A 21285-nucleotide genomic window follows, 5' to 3' on the forward strand; every position below is an offset into this window, starting at 1 on the left:
GTGATGGTTCGTTTACATCTCTGGTGAAGGAGTGCCTGTAATGGTATGCATATATCTCTGATGGGGGGTGCCTGCGCAGTGCCCCCTTAGAGCTGCGATTGCGCAAGCTTAGGATGTTTGAAATTATGCAAAAAACTTAGTAGGCCGGAAAAGTACGGAGGTGACTAGCAGAGCCATCGCAAAGGAACAGCAACTGTCTTCACATTCATAGGGCACACGAAGATCATTCGATAGTTTGTCAGCACGAGTAAATCAACGAACCAGCAGCATGGCAGCCTAAACAGAGATGCTCAAACACGGCTGAAAGAGGCCTGCGTTCAATGCCCAAAAAGGGTGCCTGAGTGTAACTCACACTGCGTGATGGTAAGCGCTGCGAGTGACATTGCTACTTAACTTTGGCGCATGCGCAGTGCAAAGCATATGCATGGTCATTTACAGATAATCGCTCAATTGCAATAACCTTAGCATAGCATCCATCCTCCCTACTTTTACAGGCATAATAGTGAAAGTTTAGGCAGTTTAGGCGTGTGTGTTAGAAGTGAAAAATGCCTGTCACTTATTAGTCTATTGTTCGGTCAATTTTCGATCGATTTACAAAATTAAGTGTTAGTCAATCTCCAATTTGCTTTGAGTGCTGTGAAACCACAAAAAGTCCAAAAATTAGTGGAAAACACAAAATATACCCCTAAATCACAATAAAAGTGGACGTGGCTATATCTCCCACCACATACATAACCTGTGAGTTTGTACAGTACATAGGTTGTAGCAGTTACTTTGCGACAAAAGTTGCAACTTAATGTCTCTGGTACACTGTGAGCGGATTTTGTATGTGGCTATGATGCGACAAAGATGCAATATTGAGGGAAAAAGTACACTGTGCTACCCATGTTGGAGCATCTAAGCTGAGCCAGGTGTCTTACACTGTAAACATGATAGGTGTTTTAAGATGCTGTTTGGTCAGACACATGTACTGTATCATTCCATTTGTGAGCAATACAATTGAGTTACTATAATACGTGCTAATCTTCTATGCTAGACGTTCATCGTCTGCAGACGCACTCTGTCAGTCTACCGTATTCAATATAAAATACTTTTACTCACACACAAGGTTAATAACCAAACTACACCATCATACATCTCTTCGCTTATCTCAAAATATCTCCCAACCCGGCTGCTTTGCTCTTCACAGGATCTACATCTCTCATCAACACTCATTACTTGCTCCCATGCACGAGTGCAGGACTTTCTTTGGGCTGCACCCACTCTGTGGAATGCCTTACCATGCACAATAAGACTCTCCTCTAGTCTTCAAACCTTCAAGCGTTCCTTGAAAACTCACCTATTCAGACAAGATTATCAAATTCCAGAATGGCTCAAATAACCTTCATAAGCTTTTCTATCCATTATATTCCCACTGTACAGTCCACACATATCCTCCACATATTTTCTCTTTCTTTACTCTTCCTTCCTCCTGAGACTGGTTCATCATTGCTGTGATGTGATATCATGCAGCCCACCAAGAGCATTTGCAATCTGGTGGACAACTGTGCAATATCTAGCACCTCTCCTTGTGTATCAATGCCTATTTCCCTATACATTGTAAACTTGGGAGCAGGGCCTTCCTACCTCTATGACTGTTTGTTATTACCCAGTTTTGTTTTATCATTGTGTCCAGTTGTAAAGCGCAATGGAATTTGCTGCTCTATATAAGAAATTGTTAATAAATAAATAAGAAGAAATAAATCACTATAATGTGACTTTTGGGTATATGTTTTAAGGTATTTTTTTTTATTACAGGAACAGAGGGTGCAGTGTTTGGACACTCTGTGGAGACACCACATATAAGAGCAGGGACCTCACAAGACCTCAGGTATAGTTATAATATTAAAGAAAATGATATCTAACAAAATGTTGGAAAATAAGGCATGATGAAAATAGATGATGGCTTGGAAGCTTCTTCATTATAAAATATTTTTTTCTCCAATATCCCAGTTTGCTTATATGAAAGATTCATTGCAGATTACAACTATAAGGCAGAATATAAATTAATATAGGAAAGGGGCTGTAGTCTAGAGGTGGTTGTGCTTGATGTCATAGTTTTCATATGACTTATGTTATGTTTAACCTCAGGGATGTCTACTCTACCCCAACAGATGCCATAAATCACAGGATAAGTAAATGGAATGTCTGATGGCTTAATAACACCCTGCAACCCCAGTGTAGTATTAGATTAGATTTCATGTCATATATATTATATGTGTCTGCGTGTGTTCGTGTGTGTGTGTGTGTGTGTGTGTGTATATTTATTTATTAATAGGTGTGTGCATGTACTGTATATATGTATGTATTCTGTACTCTCTCTCTCTCTCTCTCTCTCTATATATATATATATATATATATATTTATATTTACAATATATGTATAACATATTTTATTTAAAAAGGGAAGACTAGGGCACACACCAGACTTGCAGTAAAACAAGTAATAGTTTATTCCATAAATACCATCTCACAAAATGAAAAGACATAGGGGGTCATTCCGAGTTGATCGCTAGCTGAAAATGTTTGCTGCGCAGCGATGATGCAAAAAAACGGCACTTCTGCGCATGTGTATGCGGCGCAATGCGCGCGCGCAACATACTTTCACAACGGCCGATGTAGTTTCCCACAAGGTCTAGCGAAGCTTTTCAGTCGCAGTGCTGACCGCAGAGTGATTGACAGGAAGTGGGCTTTTCTGGGTGTCAACTGACCGTTTTCAGGGAGTGATCGAAAAAACACAGGCGTGCCTGGAAAAACGCAGGCGTGGCTGGGCGAACGCAGGGCGTGTTTGTGACGTCAAATCCGGAACTAAACAGTCTGAAGTGATCGCAAGCGCTGAGTAGGTCTGGAGCTACTCTGAAACGACACAATTTTTTTCATAGTCGCTATGTGATCCTTTCGTTCGCACTTCTGCTAAGCTAAAATACACTCCCAGAGGGCGGTGGCTTAGCGTTTGCATGGCTGCTAAAAACAGCTAGCGAGTGATCAACTCGGAATTACCCCCATAATCTTGTCTATGCTGGGAATGGGTTGCCATGATTAACCCATTGGCTGCTGATATTGCATGTTATGTGACCAGAGCCAGAAGTACTCCAGCTGGCAAGGTTGCATCCCATGTGACTGTGCCACCCTGCAGTGGGCCCCTGTGTTAGATTAGGGGAAGAACAAATCTCTTCTGATTCCCTGGACCCCCTGCAGTGATGCAGTATTCTGTGACTGATCATCAGTCCCCCTGAGACACACTCTCCTGCGCTCTACCTATGGGGGGTATATGCCCACGGGGGTCCAGGAGTAACCCCCAGGGGGGAGCTACCACCAGTGGGAGTGGGGGAGCGGTCATATAAACAAATTTGACACTAACTCGGAAAAAAAAATTGTCACCGGGTAGGGGGAGGAGGGTCTTTTTTTACAGGGGATGTGTTCGTTTAGAAATATGGATATATTTTTTTACTACTAAGGGGGTGTGGAGTGGTACTATTATTAGGATTTAAGACCACTGGGGAGTCTATTGCCAATGAGGGGTTGGAAATTATTTTATAATGGTGGTTTATGGACACAGGAAGGATGGGGGCAGGGTGCAAAACACCCCTTAGGTACTGTATATATTTTTTTTTTAATAAAATATTTAAATATATAATTAAAAATACATTTTAAACTTTTTTAAATAATTTTTTTTAATCGACAATTTCTGAGCATTTTTTGGGGGGAAAATTTGTCAGTTAAGTGGTTAAGGTCCTTGAAAGGTTCAAAATTTCATCTGTCTTTTATACCCTCTTGTTAGATGGTATTTATTGAATAATCAATTTTTTATTTTATTCCAAGTCTGATGAGTGTCCTGATCTTTCTTATTTATATACAAAAACTGGAGATTTGCAGCACTCTGTTGCTATATATTGCTGATATATATATATACTGGGAGTGTCTGTAACGTGTGCAATAGTGCACTTCAAATCTAATTATTTATTACTATTGTTAGTATTAGTAGCACCAGCAGTGACAATCAGATTTTCCCACCACTTGTCTTCCCTAGCAAGGTTTGCTCTCCCTTGTGCTTATACCTGTGATCTTTTAACAATATCAACAGTTTATGATCATACTATAGATGATGATTAGGCATAACTACCAACATAGGAGCCCTCAGAAGATGGACCCAGAGTGTGCACGCAACCGAAAAGCAGATGGAGCCTTGATAAAAAAGGCAAAGCCATGTGGAACCCATGATTGCGTCCTTATTGGGGACCTGCCCGGCACACTCCAAGATGCTGTGCTGCCCCTAGGCTCTTTCTCTCTGCACTGTGAATAGATACAGACTTGTGTGCTTCCCCAAGCCCCTTCCCCCCCCCCCCCCCCAGACACCACAGGAAACTGGGACAGTCCTGCTGAATGCAAAACAGTTGGTAGGTATGGATTGGCATATACTTATATCATCCACAGCATTGGGGCCACCTGCACAATCTACTCTTTAATCTCATGTTCACATTTTCCAGAAATCATGAACAAGATCCCGGGATAATGTACTTACTCCCACGCCGGGGAGCAATATGGTTCGCTACTGCTTCATTATCAGTAGTGTGTTACTCAGACCAGTCTATCATGAGCTGAAGGTCACAATTTGATAGTGCAAGAAGCAGAAATGTCATGCCATACAGAGCATCCATTCTGCTGTGACTAAACCTTCATATCCTTTCCATGAAATACAGGAGTGAAGGCAAAACACTCCTCAGGGAGCCCCATACCTAACAGGAACACATTCAAATTGTTCTGCGTTGTTCCAACACTCATGGTGCTCATATATACACTGGATAGCTAATAACAGTGGTCCCAATGCCCCATTTTTCTATAGTAGTACCAACAGAACATGGAGGTAGAGGTACACAGTCTCTTACATGTAGACTGTATTAGCTTATTGAAAATGTGGGTGTGTTACACTGCGCTTACCATATAGCTTTACAAGTGGCAAATTTTAGTGAAAAACTGTATTCCAATATATACAAAATCAAGAGGAAGCATGTAAATATACACAAATGTTTATTAATAATAAGATAAAAGATTATAATAACCTAATACAGGTATACTATACAGGTAGGACAAAACATATAGACAAACACAAAAACACAAAACATAAAAAAGGATGGTATTTTGTGCGGTAGATACACAGAATTGCGTTTTACTCATCCCCCATAATAAAAGTCCAAATAGATTAACTGGAGAATGAGGCACGAGTATAAGTGCCTGAATGTTTCTATAAAACACCCTTTGCTGGGATGCAAATCCGTTTCTTATGTCCAGAAATCAAAGTCAATGTTGTATACGAGAGCAGTTTTACTCACAGTAATAACAGGTGTCTGTAGTAAAAAAAGATTGTCCCTGGTATGCAGAAAAGTTCTCCGTCATAAACCAAAAAGGTAGGGACAGAAACAGAAATAATAATAAAAAACAAAAACAACACAGACAACATAAAACATAGGACACAAGGCATATGGATATTTTTTATTATTATTTCTGTTTCTGTCTCTACCTTTTTGGTTTATGCTTAAATGGAGATACTTGCAAATAACATAAACTGGAAGTCCCATTTAAGAAGGGGACAAAATCAGCCTCACTAAACAGCATTAACTATAGTAAGGGTGGAAGTGATGCTCCGCATGGCATCAGAGTGTGGGCGGAAATACAAGGCCCAGCAGGGATATAATCCAGGAACATCACACTGCTCAGTTATCCTGATGAAGGCTGGGTTCAGGTGAAACCGGTCGATCTCAGCACAAGTGATTCAGTCTGCCGGCAGACTCTTGGATTTCTTCCCTTTTCAGCACCAGTGACGGAGAACTTTTCTGCATACCAGGGACAATCTTTGCTCACTACGGACACCTGTTATTACTGTGAGTAAAACTGCTCTCGTATACAACATTGACTTTGATTTCTGGACATAAGAAACGGATTTGCATCCCAGCAAAGGGTGTTTTATAGAAACATTCAGGCACTTATACTCATGCCTCATTCTCCAGTTAATCCATTTGGACTTTTATTATGGGGGACGAGTAAAACGCAATTCTGTGTATCTACCGCACAAAATACCATCCTTTTTTATGTTTTGTGTTTTTGTGTTTGTCTATATGTTTTGTCCTACCTGTATAGTATACCGGTATTAGGTTATTATAATCTTTTATCTTATTATTAATAAACATTTGTGTATATTTACATGCTTCCTCTTGATTTTGTATATATTGGAATACAGTTTTTCACTAAAATTTGCCACTTGTAAAGCTATATGGTGAGCGCAGTGTAACACACCCACATTTTCATTGTCTATATCGGAAGGGAGTGTGGATCCCCTCCATTTGCTTGCACAGCTGCTGCCTAAATATAGCTGGTGATTAAGCGCAGCCCTCACCTCTACCCATTCCAATTATTCTGTACCACACAGAGGACTGCAGCTGATCGCCGTAATGGCTTTTCCTTTAGAAGAACGTCTAAAATTCTTAGAGGGTTTGACCCCATCATCTACTAAAGACTTCTATACCAATAAGGTTTCATAAGAAAGTTTCTTTAACATCTATACCAAATTAGAGAGATTACAGATTTTAGAAATCAAGCAATGGTGGGAAAAGACTATGCTCACTAAGTACCTAGAAAAAAGAATGATCCCCAGAGGTCTGAGAATCAGTAAGAGAGCATCATTTAATCACAGAACAAAGAATTTCAACAAAAATGGGATGAGACTTTGGATAATTGCTCCTTCAAACTCATACAACTCATTATAGAAGATAGGGTACAGAATCTGAAAAAAATGGAAATGGAAATAAGAGATATTAGAAAAATACTCCTACCATTGGAAAAGTTATCAGATTTTGTAAACCTAGAAGAACTTACCAGGAACAAGCTCAAAAGAATCGAAGAAGAAACCATAGATCAAAAAAAGAAAAAACTATGGAGAGATACTATAGACTACAAAGGAGATTACAGAAACTGGATGGAAAATATAAGACCAGCCTATGGAGAGAGAGAGAGGAACCATATCCCCAAAAGAGATTCCAGAAGACCGGATGTAGGGGACAGATGGAGACATGAATTTAGAGAAAGATTTAGAGCGAGAAGGCATTCACAACAACCATGGAACAGAGACCAACAGAGTTATAAGACAACACATAGAGGGTGGAGAAATAGATCTAGGACCATATCTAGATCAGGTTCTAGATACAGAGGGAATTTCGGAATACAAGGGAGAAGAAACAACAACTTTGAAAACAAATACATGAAAGAGATAGAGAGAATACAGGGGTATAAGACTATGAAGAGAGATTGGATTCCCAACCACCATACTGATGATGCACGAAGAACGAGCTTCATCAAAGGCAGGCAAGATCAACAGGAAATTATGGAAACTTCTGCAAGAACCCTTATGGAGAGACTGAACAATAGAAAGAAACTCCTACCATCTGAAAAACCAGTATGCACCAACATAGAGGAAGATTATGATCAAACAGAGGAATTCTTGGATGCTTTTTTAGAACTGGCCCAGAGGAACCATTCCTTCAGAAGCACGGGCGCAATACCAAAAGTTATATCAAGTTCAGAGGAAAAGAGAAAAAGAAGTAGAAGAAAAAGAAGTTCAACTTGCGGGGGAAGCGAGGAGGAATCAAATCTGGGACAAAAGAAAAAACAGAAAAAGTCACAGCAACAGAAGAAAAGGAACCAGCAAAGGGGATCTTCAACCTAAGCAAATACCATCTAACGAAAGCAGAGATTTAAGTCCTACGGAAGGGCCTAAAATTTGCTCCTAATAATCTTCTGGATAAATTCAATACTACCATTGATCTTCATAAATTCATTTGGAAAATTACCTTAAAGAAATTCTTTCAGAAAGATGATACACAGATGACAAAAAACAAAGGAGACAACCAGGATCCATTTGTCCATACAAAGTTTAAAGCACAATCCTCGTTTTACCCTACACACCTGAAAGGACCTCTCCTTAAGTCCTTCCAAAGACTCGTCGAACTAGACATTATGCATATATCAGATGTTGGGAATACCAAACGAAAATGGAATTTAACCAAAAAAGAAAATGAAGCTTTGAGATGTCTGGAAAAGAATAAGGATATCATCATTAAGCAGGCGGACAAGGGTGGAGGAGTGGTGATCATGGACCGGACTGATTATGAGGAAGAATCCATAAGGCTTTTGGGAGATGAAGAGACATATAGGCTACTTACAAGGGATCCCACAGACAGTTTCAAGAAAGATTTAGATAACATTCTCAAACAAAACAAGCAACTGAAGATATGATCCTTACGAAGGGAGAATACAAATTCCTCTATCCGGAACATCCAAGGACAGCAGTCTTCTACCATCTACCGAAAATACATAAAGACGAAAAGAGACCACCAGGGAGACCAATAATAGCCGGAATTAACTCCCTTACCTCAAAACTTTCATGTTACATCAATGAATTTTTAAAACCTCTAGTAGTTAACCAAAGAAGCTATATCAAAGATACAACACAAGTACTAACCAGTCTAAGAGAATTAGAATGGAAGGAGACATATCTCTTGGCATCATGTGACATTAAGTCACTTTATACAAGCATAAAACATGAACAAGGATGCAAGAATGTTCACAAAATCCTTATTAATGAGTCTGGTCTAGAAACTCAACAGGTCAACTTCATCATAGAAGCCATATAATTTACACTGAATCATAACTATTTTTGGTGTGGGAGAAATACTACCTGCAAACTAAAGGGACCGCAATGGGCACGAATTTTGCCCCATCCTATGCAAACCTTTTTCTGGCACAATGGGAGAATGAGAACATTTGGACCAACAACACCTACCTACCGAATCTGATTGTATGGGCTAGATATATAGATGACATACTTATAGTATGGGATGGAGATCAAAAGAATCTGGAATGCTTCATCGATAAAATCAATAATAATAAAAAAAAATCTGGACTTTACCAGCGAAATAAGTAACGAATCTCTAAATTTCCTTGATCTCAATATATTTATTGAAGATAACAGAATTGAGACCAAAACATACGTCAAGAAAGTAGATTGTAATAACTACCTGAATGCTAAAAGCAACCATCATCCAAAATGGATCTCCAACATCCCCAGGGGCCAGATGAGAAGAATTAGGAGGAACTGCTCGAAGGCAAAGGATAGTGATATCCAGGTGAATCATTTGGTCAACCTATTTGAAGAGAAGGGATACAGCCACGAAAACCTGAAGAAAGATGTAGAAGCAATCAACAACATGGAAAGGAAAGACCTCCTGACTTACAAAACCAACAAAGAAACCAATCATCATGAACTTCTGTTTTTGACTAATTACTCCAGCCAAAGAACTCTACTGTAACAGAGCCTTAAGAAGCATTGGCATATCCTTACAGCCGATGAGGAGCTAAGAAGCATTCTCCCTACTGCAGCAAAAGTGGTGTACAGAAGAGCACCTACCATCAGGAACAGACTTGTGAAAAGTTACCAGAAACAGGACAAGAAAGATCTGCCCACGTGGTTAGGGAATACAACATCAGGCTTTTATGCCTGCAACAACTGTGCCACATGTAAAAAATCAAGATGTTCTACCACCAAACCAGTAAAAACCATTATTTCAAATACCACGGGAAAGGAATTAAGAATAAAAGATCACATTACATGCAACTCCGTTGGGGTGATATATCTCATCACGTGCCCCTGCGGCCTCCAATATGTTGGAAAGATCTTTCAGAAATTATGTATCAGAAAAAACGAACATCTTAATAACATTAAAAACAACAAAGAGAACCACAATGTCCCAGACCATTTCAAGATGAAACACAAGAGTGACCCCTCAGATCTAAAATTTGTAGGGATCAAATTAGTGAAGAAACCTTGGAGAGGAGGAAATTGGGACAATCTCCTTCTGAAAGAAGAAGCACGGATGATATTCGAACTGGAAACCCTCTCCCCCAAAGGTCTTAATGCAGAAATTGACCTACATCCCTTCCTATGCGAATAATCAATTTATGATATATGTGCTCTACTAGTATGTGCTTTCACAGATACATCCCATATACACCTCAGCTCCATACATCCATTCCATTCTATGTGTGTACTAAATAATCGATACATGGTATTTGTGCTCTACTAGTATGTGTTTTTCCAGATACATCCCATATACACCTCAGCCTTATACATCCATTCCTGTTTGTATGTGCACTATTTAGTTATATTATAGGCATGTATTATATATGAGTTACCCAACATATACGTTGCTCGGATTTATCATCTTAATTCCTATCTCTCAGATCTCTGCAAACTACTAGAGTCATTTTCGATTACTCACTACTTATTACTAATATTACTTTTTGTTATATTTATTATTATTATTATTATAACTATTTTTATTTATTTTAAATATTTCTATTATTTTCTTTATTATTTTATCCAAAAAAAAAAAAATCTATACAAAATCTATGAAATCTCTTATAAAATCTCTTACTTTTATCCGTTTTCCTATGAATATCCATATGCCTTGTGTCCTATGTTTTATGTTGTCTGTGTTGTTTTTGTTTTTTATTATTATTTCTGTTTCTGTCCCTACCTTTTTGGTTTATGCTTAAATGGAGATACTTGCAAATAACATAAACTGGAAGTCCCATTTAAGAAGGGGACAAAATCAGCCTCACTAAACAGCATTAACTATAGTAAGGGCGGAAGTGATGCTCCGCATGGCATCAGAGTGTGGGCGGAAATACAAGGCCCAGCAGGGATATAATCCAGGAACATCACACTGCTCAGTTATCCTGATGAAGCCTGGGTTCAGGCGAAACCGGTCGATCTCAGCACAAGTGATTCAGTCTGCCGGCAGACTCTTGGATTTCTTCCCTTTTCAGCACCAGTGACGGAGAACTTTTCTGCATACCAGGGACAATCTTTGCTCACTACGGACACCTGTTATTACTGTGAGTAAAACTGCTCTTGTATACAACATTGACTTTGATTTCTGGACATAAGAAATGGATTTGCATCCCAGCAAAGGGTGTTTTATAGAAACATTCAGGCACTTATACTCGTGCCTCATTCTCCAGTTAATCCATTTGGACTTTTATTATGGGGGACGAGTAAAACGCAATTCTGTGTATCTACCCCACAAAATACCATCCTTTTTTATGTTTTGTGTTTTTGTGTTTGTCTATATGTTTTGTCCTACCTGTATAGTATACCGGTATTAGGTTATTATAATCTTTTATCTTATTATTAATAAACATTTGTGTATATTTACATGCTTCCTCTTGATTTTGTATATATTGGAATACAGTTTTTCACTAAAATTTGCCACTTGTAAAGCTATATGGTAAGCGCAGTGTAACACGCCCACATTTTCATTGTCTATTTCGGAAGGGAGTGTGGATCCCCTCCATTTGCTTGCTCTGCTGCTGCCTAAATATAGCTGGTGATTAAGCGCAGCCCTCACCTCTACCCATTCCATGTATTAGCTTATTTCCACAATTTATCATGTTACTTAAAGTTTTGGACCATTGTTGTGGAATATACATTGTTCCTCTGAATTCTCAGCTCATTATGTCCAGGTGCAGACATTTTCAGCACCTGGACATAATGTTTTCCAGTTAGGCTGGGAAGTGTCATGTCCCTTTTGTGTGAACCAACCCTCTTGTCCTCATTATTACAGATATTTGTAAGCTTCCATGTAAAGTTGATAAAGGACATTAGCCTGCTGAAGTGATATCCACTGTCTTGAACAATTCTAGATGTAAACTAACTCTGCAGCCTTGCCACTATTGAGGTTACTTACCAATGCAAACTCAGCCTCAGTGATAGAATCCAGTCTCCAAAAGGGCCTGTGCTTGGTGAGAGGTCATGTCCACCTGATTACATATTTCCCCCAAGTTCTACTTCCACTACACAACTATCTGCTCAGAAGTGTCAGATATTTCTCAATATTTCTGAATAAATTTGAAACAATGTCCAATTTTGATTTCTGAGTTTCCAGTCATTTTCCTGAAGCCATTTGGGATTATATGAGACTCTTCACAGTGCCTTCCACAAGTTTCCGCATCTGATAGCACTGGCCCCTTGGCTCTCTGCAAAAAAAGGACATCCCTGAGCTTCTTCATAGCTTTCCTCCCTTGTGAGGTCTGCCAACAAGATGGGTGTTGTATTTTACCATGATTTACAAAACAAATAAAAAGTTTGTTTTATTTTAGTTTGGGTTCCCACAGGACTTGTCAATTGTTTTTTTTTTTTTTTAGAAATTCTTAATTTTAAACAGTTTTTGAGATCATATAAATTAAGTACAGGCAATAGAAGTGACCATAAGTAACAGTCCAAAATCAGTCACAGCACTTCATAAAGTACTGTATATACAGTAAAGACATAAATGAGAAGAAAGAGAGAAGAAGCGATGGGAGGGACAGAGGTGACAGGGACAGTATCGAGTACCTGATAAATGGATGGATAGACCAGGAGTTTACAGCTGACAAGGGTACCACGGATATATTCATCTTTGAAGAGCCTTCCCCTCCTTTGTTATCACTGTGAGTGAAATGTGCTGTTAAAGAAGTGGTGAAGAAGTGGATACGGTCGTTAGGTCGACACAGCTTAGGTCAACAGTCATTAGGGTGACCACTGAAGGTCGACATGGTCATTAGGTCGACATGGTCATTAGGTCAACATGCACTAGGTCGACAGGTCAAAAGGTCGATATTTTCACTTTTTTTCCCTTTTCATTTTTTGTATTTTTCCATACTTGATGATCCACGTGGACTACGATTGGAACCTAGTAACCTGCCCAAAGCTTGGCGTGCGAAGCAAGCCATGCGAGGGGACATGGTGCACTAATTGGGGTTCCCCGTCACTTTATGAAGAAAACGACACCAAAACAGTCCAAAAACTCATGTCGACCTTTTCACCTGTCGACCTAGTACATGTTGACCTAATTCCCATGTTGACCTAGTGCGTGTCGACCTAATGCCCATGTTGACCTTCAGTGGTCGACCTAATGACTGTCGACCTAAGTTGAGTCGACCCAACGACCCATACCTGTGAAGAAGGTATGTACAGTATATTCAAAACTGCATTAAAAGTCTGCAGAAGCTTTGTAGTACATGGCATAGAACCTATCAGGACTAGAGCGATTACCCAAACTGGTTTATCATAGATATCATTTAATGTTTGCTACCATGCTAATTTCTCAATAATTTGCCTACTGTGTTTGTGGGGATTAAACAAGGATTCTTAGTAAATCAATGAATAACCATATACAGATGTGTTCTCATACATTGTTGCTGCAGTTGTGCCAGACAGCCTCTCTCAGTGTGCCAGGTCTTGGGAGACTCTACTAGGGTGGGCATCTTTTTATCTGAAAATGCCTCTTACAGATGTAGCCATGCTCATCTTACTGCGATGCTGCATGCTGCATGGCATGTCAGTCTGCATCTATTCGCAGCCGGTGATCGCTTCATTAATGGAGCAATTGCTGGCTGCAAATAGTCGTAACCTGGCATGCCATGCAGCAAGCTGTGTTGCAGCATGCTGCATCGCAGCAAAGATGAGCATGGCTACATCTGTAGTTGCAAAACAACCAGTAGACTGTGCCGACTGATTTACCTGTGTGCGACTGTGTTTCTGATTTTGTACACAAAATGCTACGATGCAGCAGCTTTGGCTTTTTTATATGCCAAGTTCCATTGCTCTTCATATTCAGTTGCACACAGATATAATAGTGTTGCATATAAAATTAATCAGCACAGTCTCCTGGTGCATCCTAGATGTACTGCATTTTCAGCAAAAAAAACACCTACCACTAGCAGAGTCTCTCAGTATCTGGCGGCTCATGCTACGTGGCATATTAAGATTAGATGTAGGACACATCTGTATGTTAAAAAATGATTGTTCCATAAAATCTAAATAATTATGGTGCTTCATAGAGTATATGTGAACACTACATGAGCACCAGAATACTGAATTTCACCACTTTCTAGATGGCAGTGTATAACGATTTTATATAAATCCACTGGTTTATTATCAAGATTTTATAAATAGGCATGACTTGAGAGGGTATATAAAGGGACATGACTCATGAGGGGGCTTAGGGCCTGATTCTGATATGTACAATATTACACAGCCATAGGGAATCAGCTCTGCAATACCATACTACTAATTTGGTGTCTGTAGGAAAAAGGGGTCTCCTGGCAGCCTCTGTGATCCAAGTGCTCAGAGCCGGCCCTAGGCATAGGTAAAATAGGCAAATGCCTAAATGCCTAGGAGCACAAGCAGCTTCTGCTTATTAAAATGATATGTGACGTGCCTATATTCTGTATGTGACAGTTACTGTATCTGTATACAAAAATGCTACGTTACAGTGTATTTCTGTAAATCCCTGTAACGTAGCATTTTGTATGCAGATAATGCAGATACAGCCACACTCGCACACAGAATGTAGGCATGCCGCATATCATTTTAATCAGCAGAAGCTGCTTGTGCATCCTAGCCATATAGCAATGCAAATAAGTAGCATTTTTGGCATAAAAGGTGCCCAACTTCTTGGCAAAAAAGGCATCTCCTGCTGCATGGCGTATTGAGGCAAGATGTATGAGGACACATCTGTATCCAAGCAGAGGCAGAGGTCACAGTATTAGCAGCCATGTGAGTGCTGTGTATAGGTGGGTTGGTTGTGCAATAGTGTTCGGCATGTGTGTCATGTGTATAAATGCATTAATAATGTGTGGAATATATATAAAGGAACATTATGTGTGTCATTATGTGTATAAGGGCAATAATAATGTGTGGCATATGTGTAACGGACATTATGTGTATAAGGGCATTAATAAAGGTTGACATAATGTGTAAGGAGCATTATGTTTATAAGGACATTAATAATGTGTGTCATATGTATAAGGGGTATTACTGTGTGGTATGTGTATAAATGCATTACTAATGTGTGACATTATGTGTATAAGGTGCTCTATTGTGTGGCGTAATGTAAAGAAAGGGCACTAATGTGTGGTCTAATGTGAATAAAGAGCAATATGGTGTGGTGTAATGTAAATAAGGGGCAATTCAGTGTGATGTAATTTGACGGGCACTACTGTGAGGAGTAACATATATAAGGTAAAGTGGTACTACTGTGTGATGTAACGTGAATTAGGGACACTATCGCATGAAAAAAATTGAAAAAAGTTGCACTACTGTGTGGCGTAATTTGAATTGGGGGTACTATTGTGTGGCCATGCCCCAGCCCAGCAAAAAAATGCCCCTTTTTGGGCTGTGCGCCAAATGTGCACACTGCTCCTATTTAAAATATAGGGGGTAGGAACACCACATTGAAGACTGCTATGGATGAGGAGTGATGGTGCTGGGAAAGGGAAGCAGGGTCAGAGGTGGAACTAGTGGCAGTGCTAGGGGGTCACCAGACAAATACTTGCCTAGGGCATCATATTGGTTAGAGCCAGCTCTGCAAGTGCTGCTCTCAAAGACACAAAGGTCGCAGCCCTCAGCCATCTGGGTAAGCCAAAGCTCACTCACACTGGGTGTCAGAATTGGTCAACCCGGTCCAAGAAGTCTGTGAAGCAGACTCTTTGCTGGGCATACACACAAAACGCAACATGCCCCCATTTTGTAGAACTGTCCCGGGTCACTGCCCCCCAAATGCCACAGAATGTCAATCTTGCTGTGGCTAAGGGGGAATTGCAAACAATCATGGAGTACTCGTTTTCCACTTCTGCAGAACATTCCTGTGCATACGCAGTTCCCCCACCATTGGATTTGTAAGTAAACTATCGGTTATACATACAAATCCAAATCAGGCCCTTAGCTCATATAAAGGGGAAAGAGGGAGCTCTGGCATATGGGGATGTTTGATTGATTGTAAGGTGCATGTGGTATTTCCAATGGTGTGGAGACAAAAAAAATGTAACCCTGCTGTGGTTTTGGCCATGCCCCTTATCCATAAATCTGAAAATAAACAGCTGGTACCCCTAGAGTTTGCTGGGAACTTCTAGTGAAATTTTCTGTCAGGAAGAGCTCTGCATTTTTATTCACAATTGGAAATAAAAGCATTCTGTAATGCAACTTGCAATACATAGAACATTGTAGATTTTTATTTTCAGAAAAACTAAGCGATACATTTTGCATATAGATAAAAGATACAATGTTGGAGGATGGATGAAGCCAATGCATTACAGCAGTGGTTTCCAAACTTTTTTGAATCACGGCACCCCAGAATATCAGAATTTTTTTCACGGCACCCCTAAGCCAAAAATTTCTTATTGAGAAATTTAGAAAGAAATATTACATTAAGTAGATCTCGTTTATATGTCATCCTTAGGGTCAGTTGTGTGGTGAGGGACAAGATATGCTTCTGTTTGGCCACATATTTTATGACTGGCAGCCACCAGCACTGGTTTTGCCTATTATATTGACCATGAATAATTTGAATTGGTCCTGGACCACCAACCCAGGGCACCCCCGCAAGTGTCCCGAGGCACCCCAGGGAGCCACGGCACACAGTTTGGGAACCTCTGCATTACAGTATAACATGGCACATTTTATCCATGACGTCATGCCCTGCATTACTCTATTTATTTAAACTACCATAATCTTGTCTTGTATATAATGTGTTAATGTAAATGTTACCCTAGCATTAAACTATGTATAACATAAATAAAATATTTCACAATAAAAACTTGTCTACATTGTCTGCCAAAAAAATCCATGAAGAAGGAAAGAACTTCTATCACTGTGAAGGACAAAATATATTTTTCATGTATTATTCATGAAGGTCAGAAAAGATGTGTCAATCTAGTTAAAGCATTGGATTAATTTCTTGAAAGGATTCAGAATTTTTTTCTCAATATTTAGGATACAAGTAATAACATGTCACATAATATACATAGTCGCTTTGAGATTGTTAACAGAGATTTGTTTATCAATAAATAGAAAATGTCATATAGTTATTTGAAAACTAAGCCTGATTTTCAGTATTTCAAAGACTGTTCACAAACTTTGAGTGTTATTTTAATCACAGCCAAATCTATAGAGCTTAGTCAAGGCAGCAGTAATATTAACAGTTTGGTATTAGCATGTCCTACCTGAGCACATAAAGTTAATATCTTGTTTGGTAATATATATCTGCATTGTTTTCAAACAAAATACAAATGCATGTCAGAGAAAATGAAACAATGCCATACTTCTCCTTAATCAATGTTACAGAGTGGAAATCATTGCATATGGGCCCTCATTCCGAGTTGATCGGTCGCAAGGCGAATTTAGCAGAGTTACACACGCTAAGCCGCCGCCTACTGGGAGTGAATCTTAGCTTCTTAAAATTGCGACCGATGTATTCGCAATATTGCGATTACTAACTACTTAGCAGTTTCAGAGTAGCTCCAGACTTACTCTGCCTGTGCGATCAGTTCAGTGCTTGTCGTTCCTGGTTGACGTCACAAACACACCCAGCGTTCGCCCAGGCACTCCCACCGTTTCTCCGGCCACTCCTGCGTTTTTTCCGGAAACGGTAGCGTTTTCAGCCACACGCCCCTGAAACGCCGTGTTTCCGCCCAGTAACACCCATTTCCTGTCAATCACATTACGATCGCTGGAGCGAAGAAAAAGCCGTGAGTAAAAATACTTTCTTCATAGTAAAGTTACTTGGCGCAGTCGCAGTGCGAACTTTGCGCATGCGTACTAAGCGGATTTTCACTGCGATGCGATGAAAAAGAACGAGCGAACAACTCGGAATGAGGGCCATGGCCTCTTTTTCAAGGTAACCTTCAGGAGGCCCAGAAAGGTCATTTTGTCTGAGTGAATCACGTGTTTGTCTCCAGAAAACCCTCCCCACCCGTTGTTGCACCATGATTTGCTCCATTAAATCCCAGGAGCATAATGACCCCATGTCATCATATCCCAACCCACTTCATTGGAGAGTTATTTACTCTCCAGGGAGCTGGGATAAGACTCCCTCAAAATAGAGTCTTCTGAAAATTCTGGGAGAGTAGGAAAAGTATAAGTAGTAGCTATTAATTTATTTCATTAAAACACAACTCTGCATCACACGTGTTGGGAGATATGATAATTTTGGTGAACTAGACATCATGGGGTCACCCACACTTAGGGCCAAATTCAATTAGAATCTGTAATTTGCAGCACTGAAAAAAGAGTGGTAACCCTTTGCTTTATCACTGAGGCTATTCAATTACAGCCCCTTTTCCTCGCGTGATACATTACCGGCTGTCAAGCTTTCACCCATAGAATCCTGAAACATCTTGAGAATATGAATGTAAATACGATTTATTTTGATTCTTTTTCATACGTATGTTCTAAGTACATATGTAGCCAATTTCAGATTAGCCCCACAATGCATATTGGGGGTCATTCCGAGTTGTTCGCTCGCTAGCTGCTTTTAGCAGCATTGCACACGCTAGGCTGCTGCCCTCTGGGAGTGTATCTTAGCTTAGCAGAATTGCGAACGAAAGATTATCAGAATTGCTACTAAATAATTCTTTGCAGTTTCTGAGTAGCTCCAGACCTACTCCTAGACTGCGATCATCTCAGTCCGTTTAGTTCCTGGTTTGACGCCACAAACACACCCTGCGTTTGGCCAGCCACTGCCCTGTTTCTCTAGAGACTTCTGCATTTTTCCCTGACACGCCTGTGTTTTTTTGCAAACGCCGGGAAAACGCTGAGTTACCAACCAGAAACGCCCCTTTCCTGTCAATCATTTACCAAACAGCAGTGCGACTGAAAAGTGTAGCTGAAGCCACAGCAAAACTGCTAAGTTTTGTGTTAAATAACTAAGCGCATGCGCCCTGTGTGCCTTGCGCATGCGCAATTAGCAACAAATCGCAGCATAGCGAAAATCGGCAACGAGCGAACAACTCAGAATGACCCCCATTGTTACTAGGAGGAATGGCATAAAAAAGCAGAACCTGAAGATAGCATTGCTGGAAAGTCTCACCTCTGTGTAATTAACTGTGAATCTTGATGTGCATGTAACTTTTCTGCAATTTCACTTATAACTGCATAGAGGATAATTAGGATATTCAGCTGATCTCCTTCCCTTGCATATTATGCCCAGCTGTACCCATATTGTGCCCAGCTGTACCCATATAAACACTGTGCCCTCTGCCTAGTATTATAAACAAAATACATTGTTGTGAATTGTGCCAGAAACATAAAGGGGCATGAAGGGCCCACCAGGGAATGTAGTGGGAGGTCACAAAACTTAAGGGGTGTGGCAGCCACCAGAGGGATACAGGGGTGTGTTGGGACCAATTTCATTGGCAGGAACTGGAAGGATAGTCTTGGTGTAGCTTCAATAGTAACAAACCATGCACTCAAGTTCATCCATGATCCTGTTCCACCAAGTTACTGACCCCCAGAGAAGGGGTTGGCGCCCTCAGGCAGTGGGTCCCATCTGGGATTTTCCTTGTACGTTTGTGGGTCAGTCCAACCCTGCCGATCAGTGCCCACATATTGTTTTTTGCATAGCAGTACCCAAACAGTAACTTCCAGAGACATTGGAGTCACTGGCCACTGGGCTTCAGCTGTCAAAGGGGCACCAAGAAAGACCTGGGATTTTCCTTGTACGTTTGTGGGTCAGTCCAACCCTGCCGATCAGTGCCCACATATTGTTTTTTGCATAGCAGTACCCAGACAGTAACTTCCAGAGACATTGGAGTCACTGGCCACTGGGCTTCAGCTGTCAAAGGGGCACCAAGAAAGACCAAGGGGGCTGTTGAACTAGAACAGATGTCTCTCCACTCATTTCATAGTAATATGCTACAGTCACTGCTGATTGCTGTCCAAGTTTGCAAACCCTTTGGCAGCCCCCTTCAGCTGATGAGTCTTGGAATGCAACTGTGGTAACAGATCAATGGGTGTACTGATAGTGAGCAACAGCTGTGCTGTTGCATCTTATATGGTGAAAGAAAGGAGAGCAGAAGTTGGTTTAAGGAAATGCACTAATTACTGTAATAATACTTTTAGGGAGGGTTATCAAAGCTTGGAGAGAGATAAAATTGTGAGAGATAATGTACCAACCAATCCACTCCTGTCACAACCCTTAAAATCTAAGACAGAAGCTGATTGGCTGGTATTTTATCTCTTACTATTGTATCTCTCTCCAAGATTAAATAAATCATTTGCAGCCAGCACCCAAAAATAAAGATTCCTTATCACCACAGTTAGCTGCAATAAGAATATTATTCCCCCAGATGTACCCCTTAGCGTTTCTATAATGGATGCAATGTGTAAGATGTCGCTGGCAGTCTGCAAGTCAGAGCCACTGGGAAGGGGGGGGGGGGGGCACCATCTTCTATTTTGCCTACAGGCACCTGGTATGAACTTACACCCTCTGTACCCAAATATTCATTGTGCATGTCTGTTCCTGCATACTGTACAAGGTTTTTCTAGCTGTGTAACCACGTTTAGTTACCATAATATATAGTGATGTGTGCAGTCGATCATCACAGTAGTAACGCATTGATAACTGAATCGTCCCCTTATTTTAAAAAGTCTAACTGTATTTGAAACATAAAAACTAGTAAACTCTAGTTTACTTGTGTTTACTTTTGAATTAATTACATGAAGAGGACAATAATCTACTTTTTCTATTTATTTTACCTCAGTATATATGGTATTTTTCTTCCATGCTTCAGTATATTTTTCCTTACTTTTACATTCTTGTTAATGAGTAAATCCGCTGTGTTTTGTTCTAAGGTTCTGTCCCAGTCTTCAGGGGAATTGATAATAACATTGCCCTACATTCAGGTTCTCTGTGTTCCTCAGGGATGTCTTAGCTTCTGAGCATCATTATTTTAGCTATAGTGGCATGTCAGAGAAATGAGACATTCTGTTGCTCCCTTTACATAATAACCAAAAAATTTTTTTTTTACAGAAATTATTTTCATATGTTTAAGCAACACATGAAAAAAGTATGTTTGTAATTATTTTAACCCAGGTCATACACCGTCATTTAGTGATAAGCTTTAGAACGCCTGAACAGCATGGTGGCCATGGTCTAGCTTTACTTAATAAGCAATGCTTCCTATATGGAGTTTAATTATGCGTTATGTATTCACCAATGATTTCAAATGACTGTTCTTAAACAGTTTTAACTACTGCTGAAAAAGCACTTTTTAAGGTAAAAAAAATTAATGTATTGCTGAGAAAAAGGGGTTTCTGAAAACCAGAAGCATGCATGTTAACGTAACCCAGTCTAATTTGTTTAAGTGTAAGACTATG

General features: G+C 40.0%; 1 protein-coding gene across 1 annotated transcript in view; it reads left to right on the forward strand.

Moving 5' to 3' along the window:
• SGCZ (sarcoglycan zeta) overlaps positions 1-21285 on the forward strand; it is a 1577608-nt gene that overhangs the window by 1492215 nt on the left and 64108 nt on the right. Inside the window, exon 8 of the mRNA XM_063920867.1 lies at positions 1798-1870. Coding sequence (XP_063776937.1) covers positions 1798-1870 — 73 coding nt within the window. The remainder of the gene's footprint in view (positions 1-1797; positions 1871-21285) is intronic.

The sequence above is a fragment of the Pseudophryne corroboree genome, chromosome 1, assembly GCF_028390025.1.
Source record: "Pseudophryne corroboree isolate aPseCor3 chromosome 1, aPseCor3.hap2, whole genome shotgun sequence".
In the NCBI taxonomy this organism is placed as follows: Eukaryota; Metazoa; Chordata; class Amphibia; order Anura; family Myobatrachidae; genus Pseudophryne; species Pseudophryne corroboree.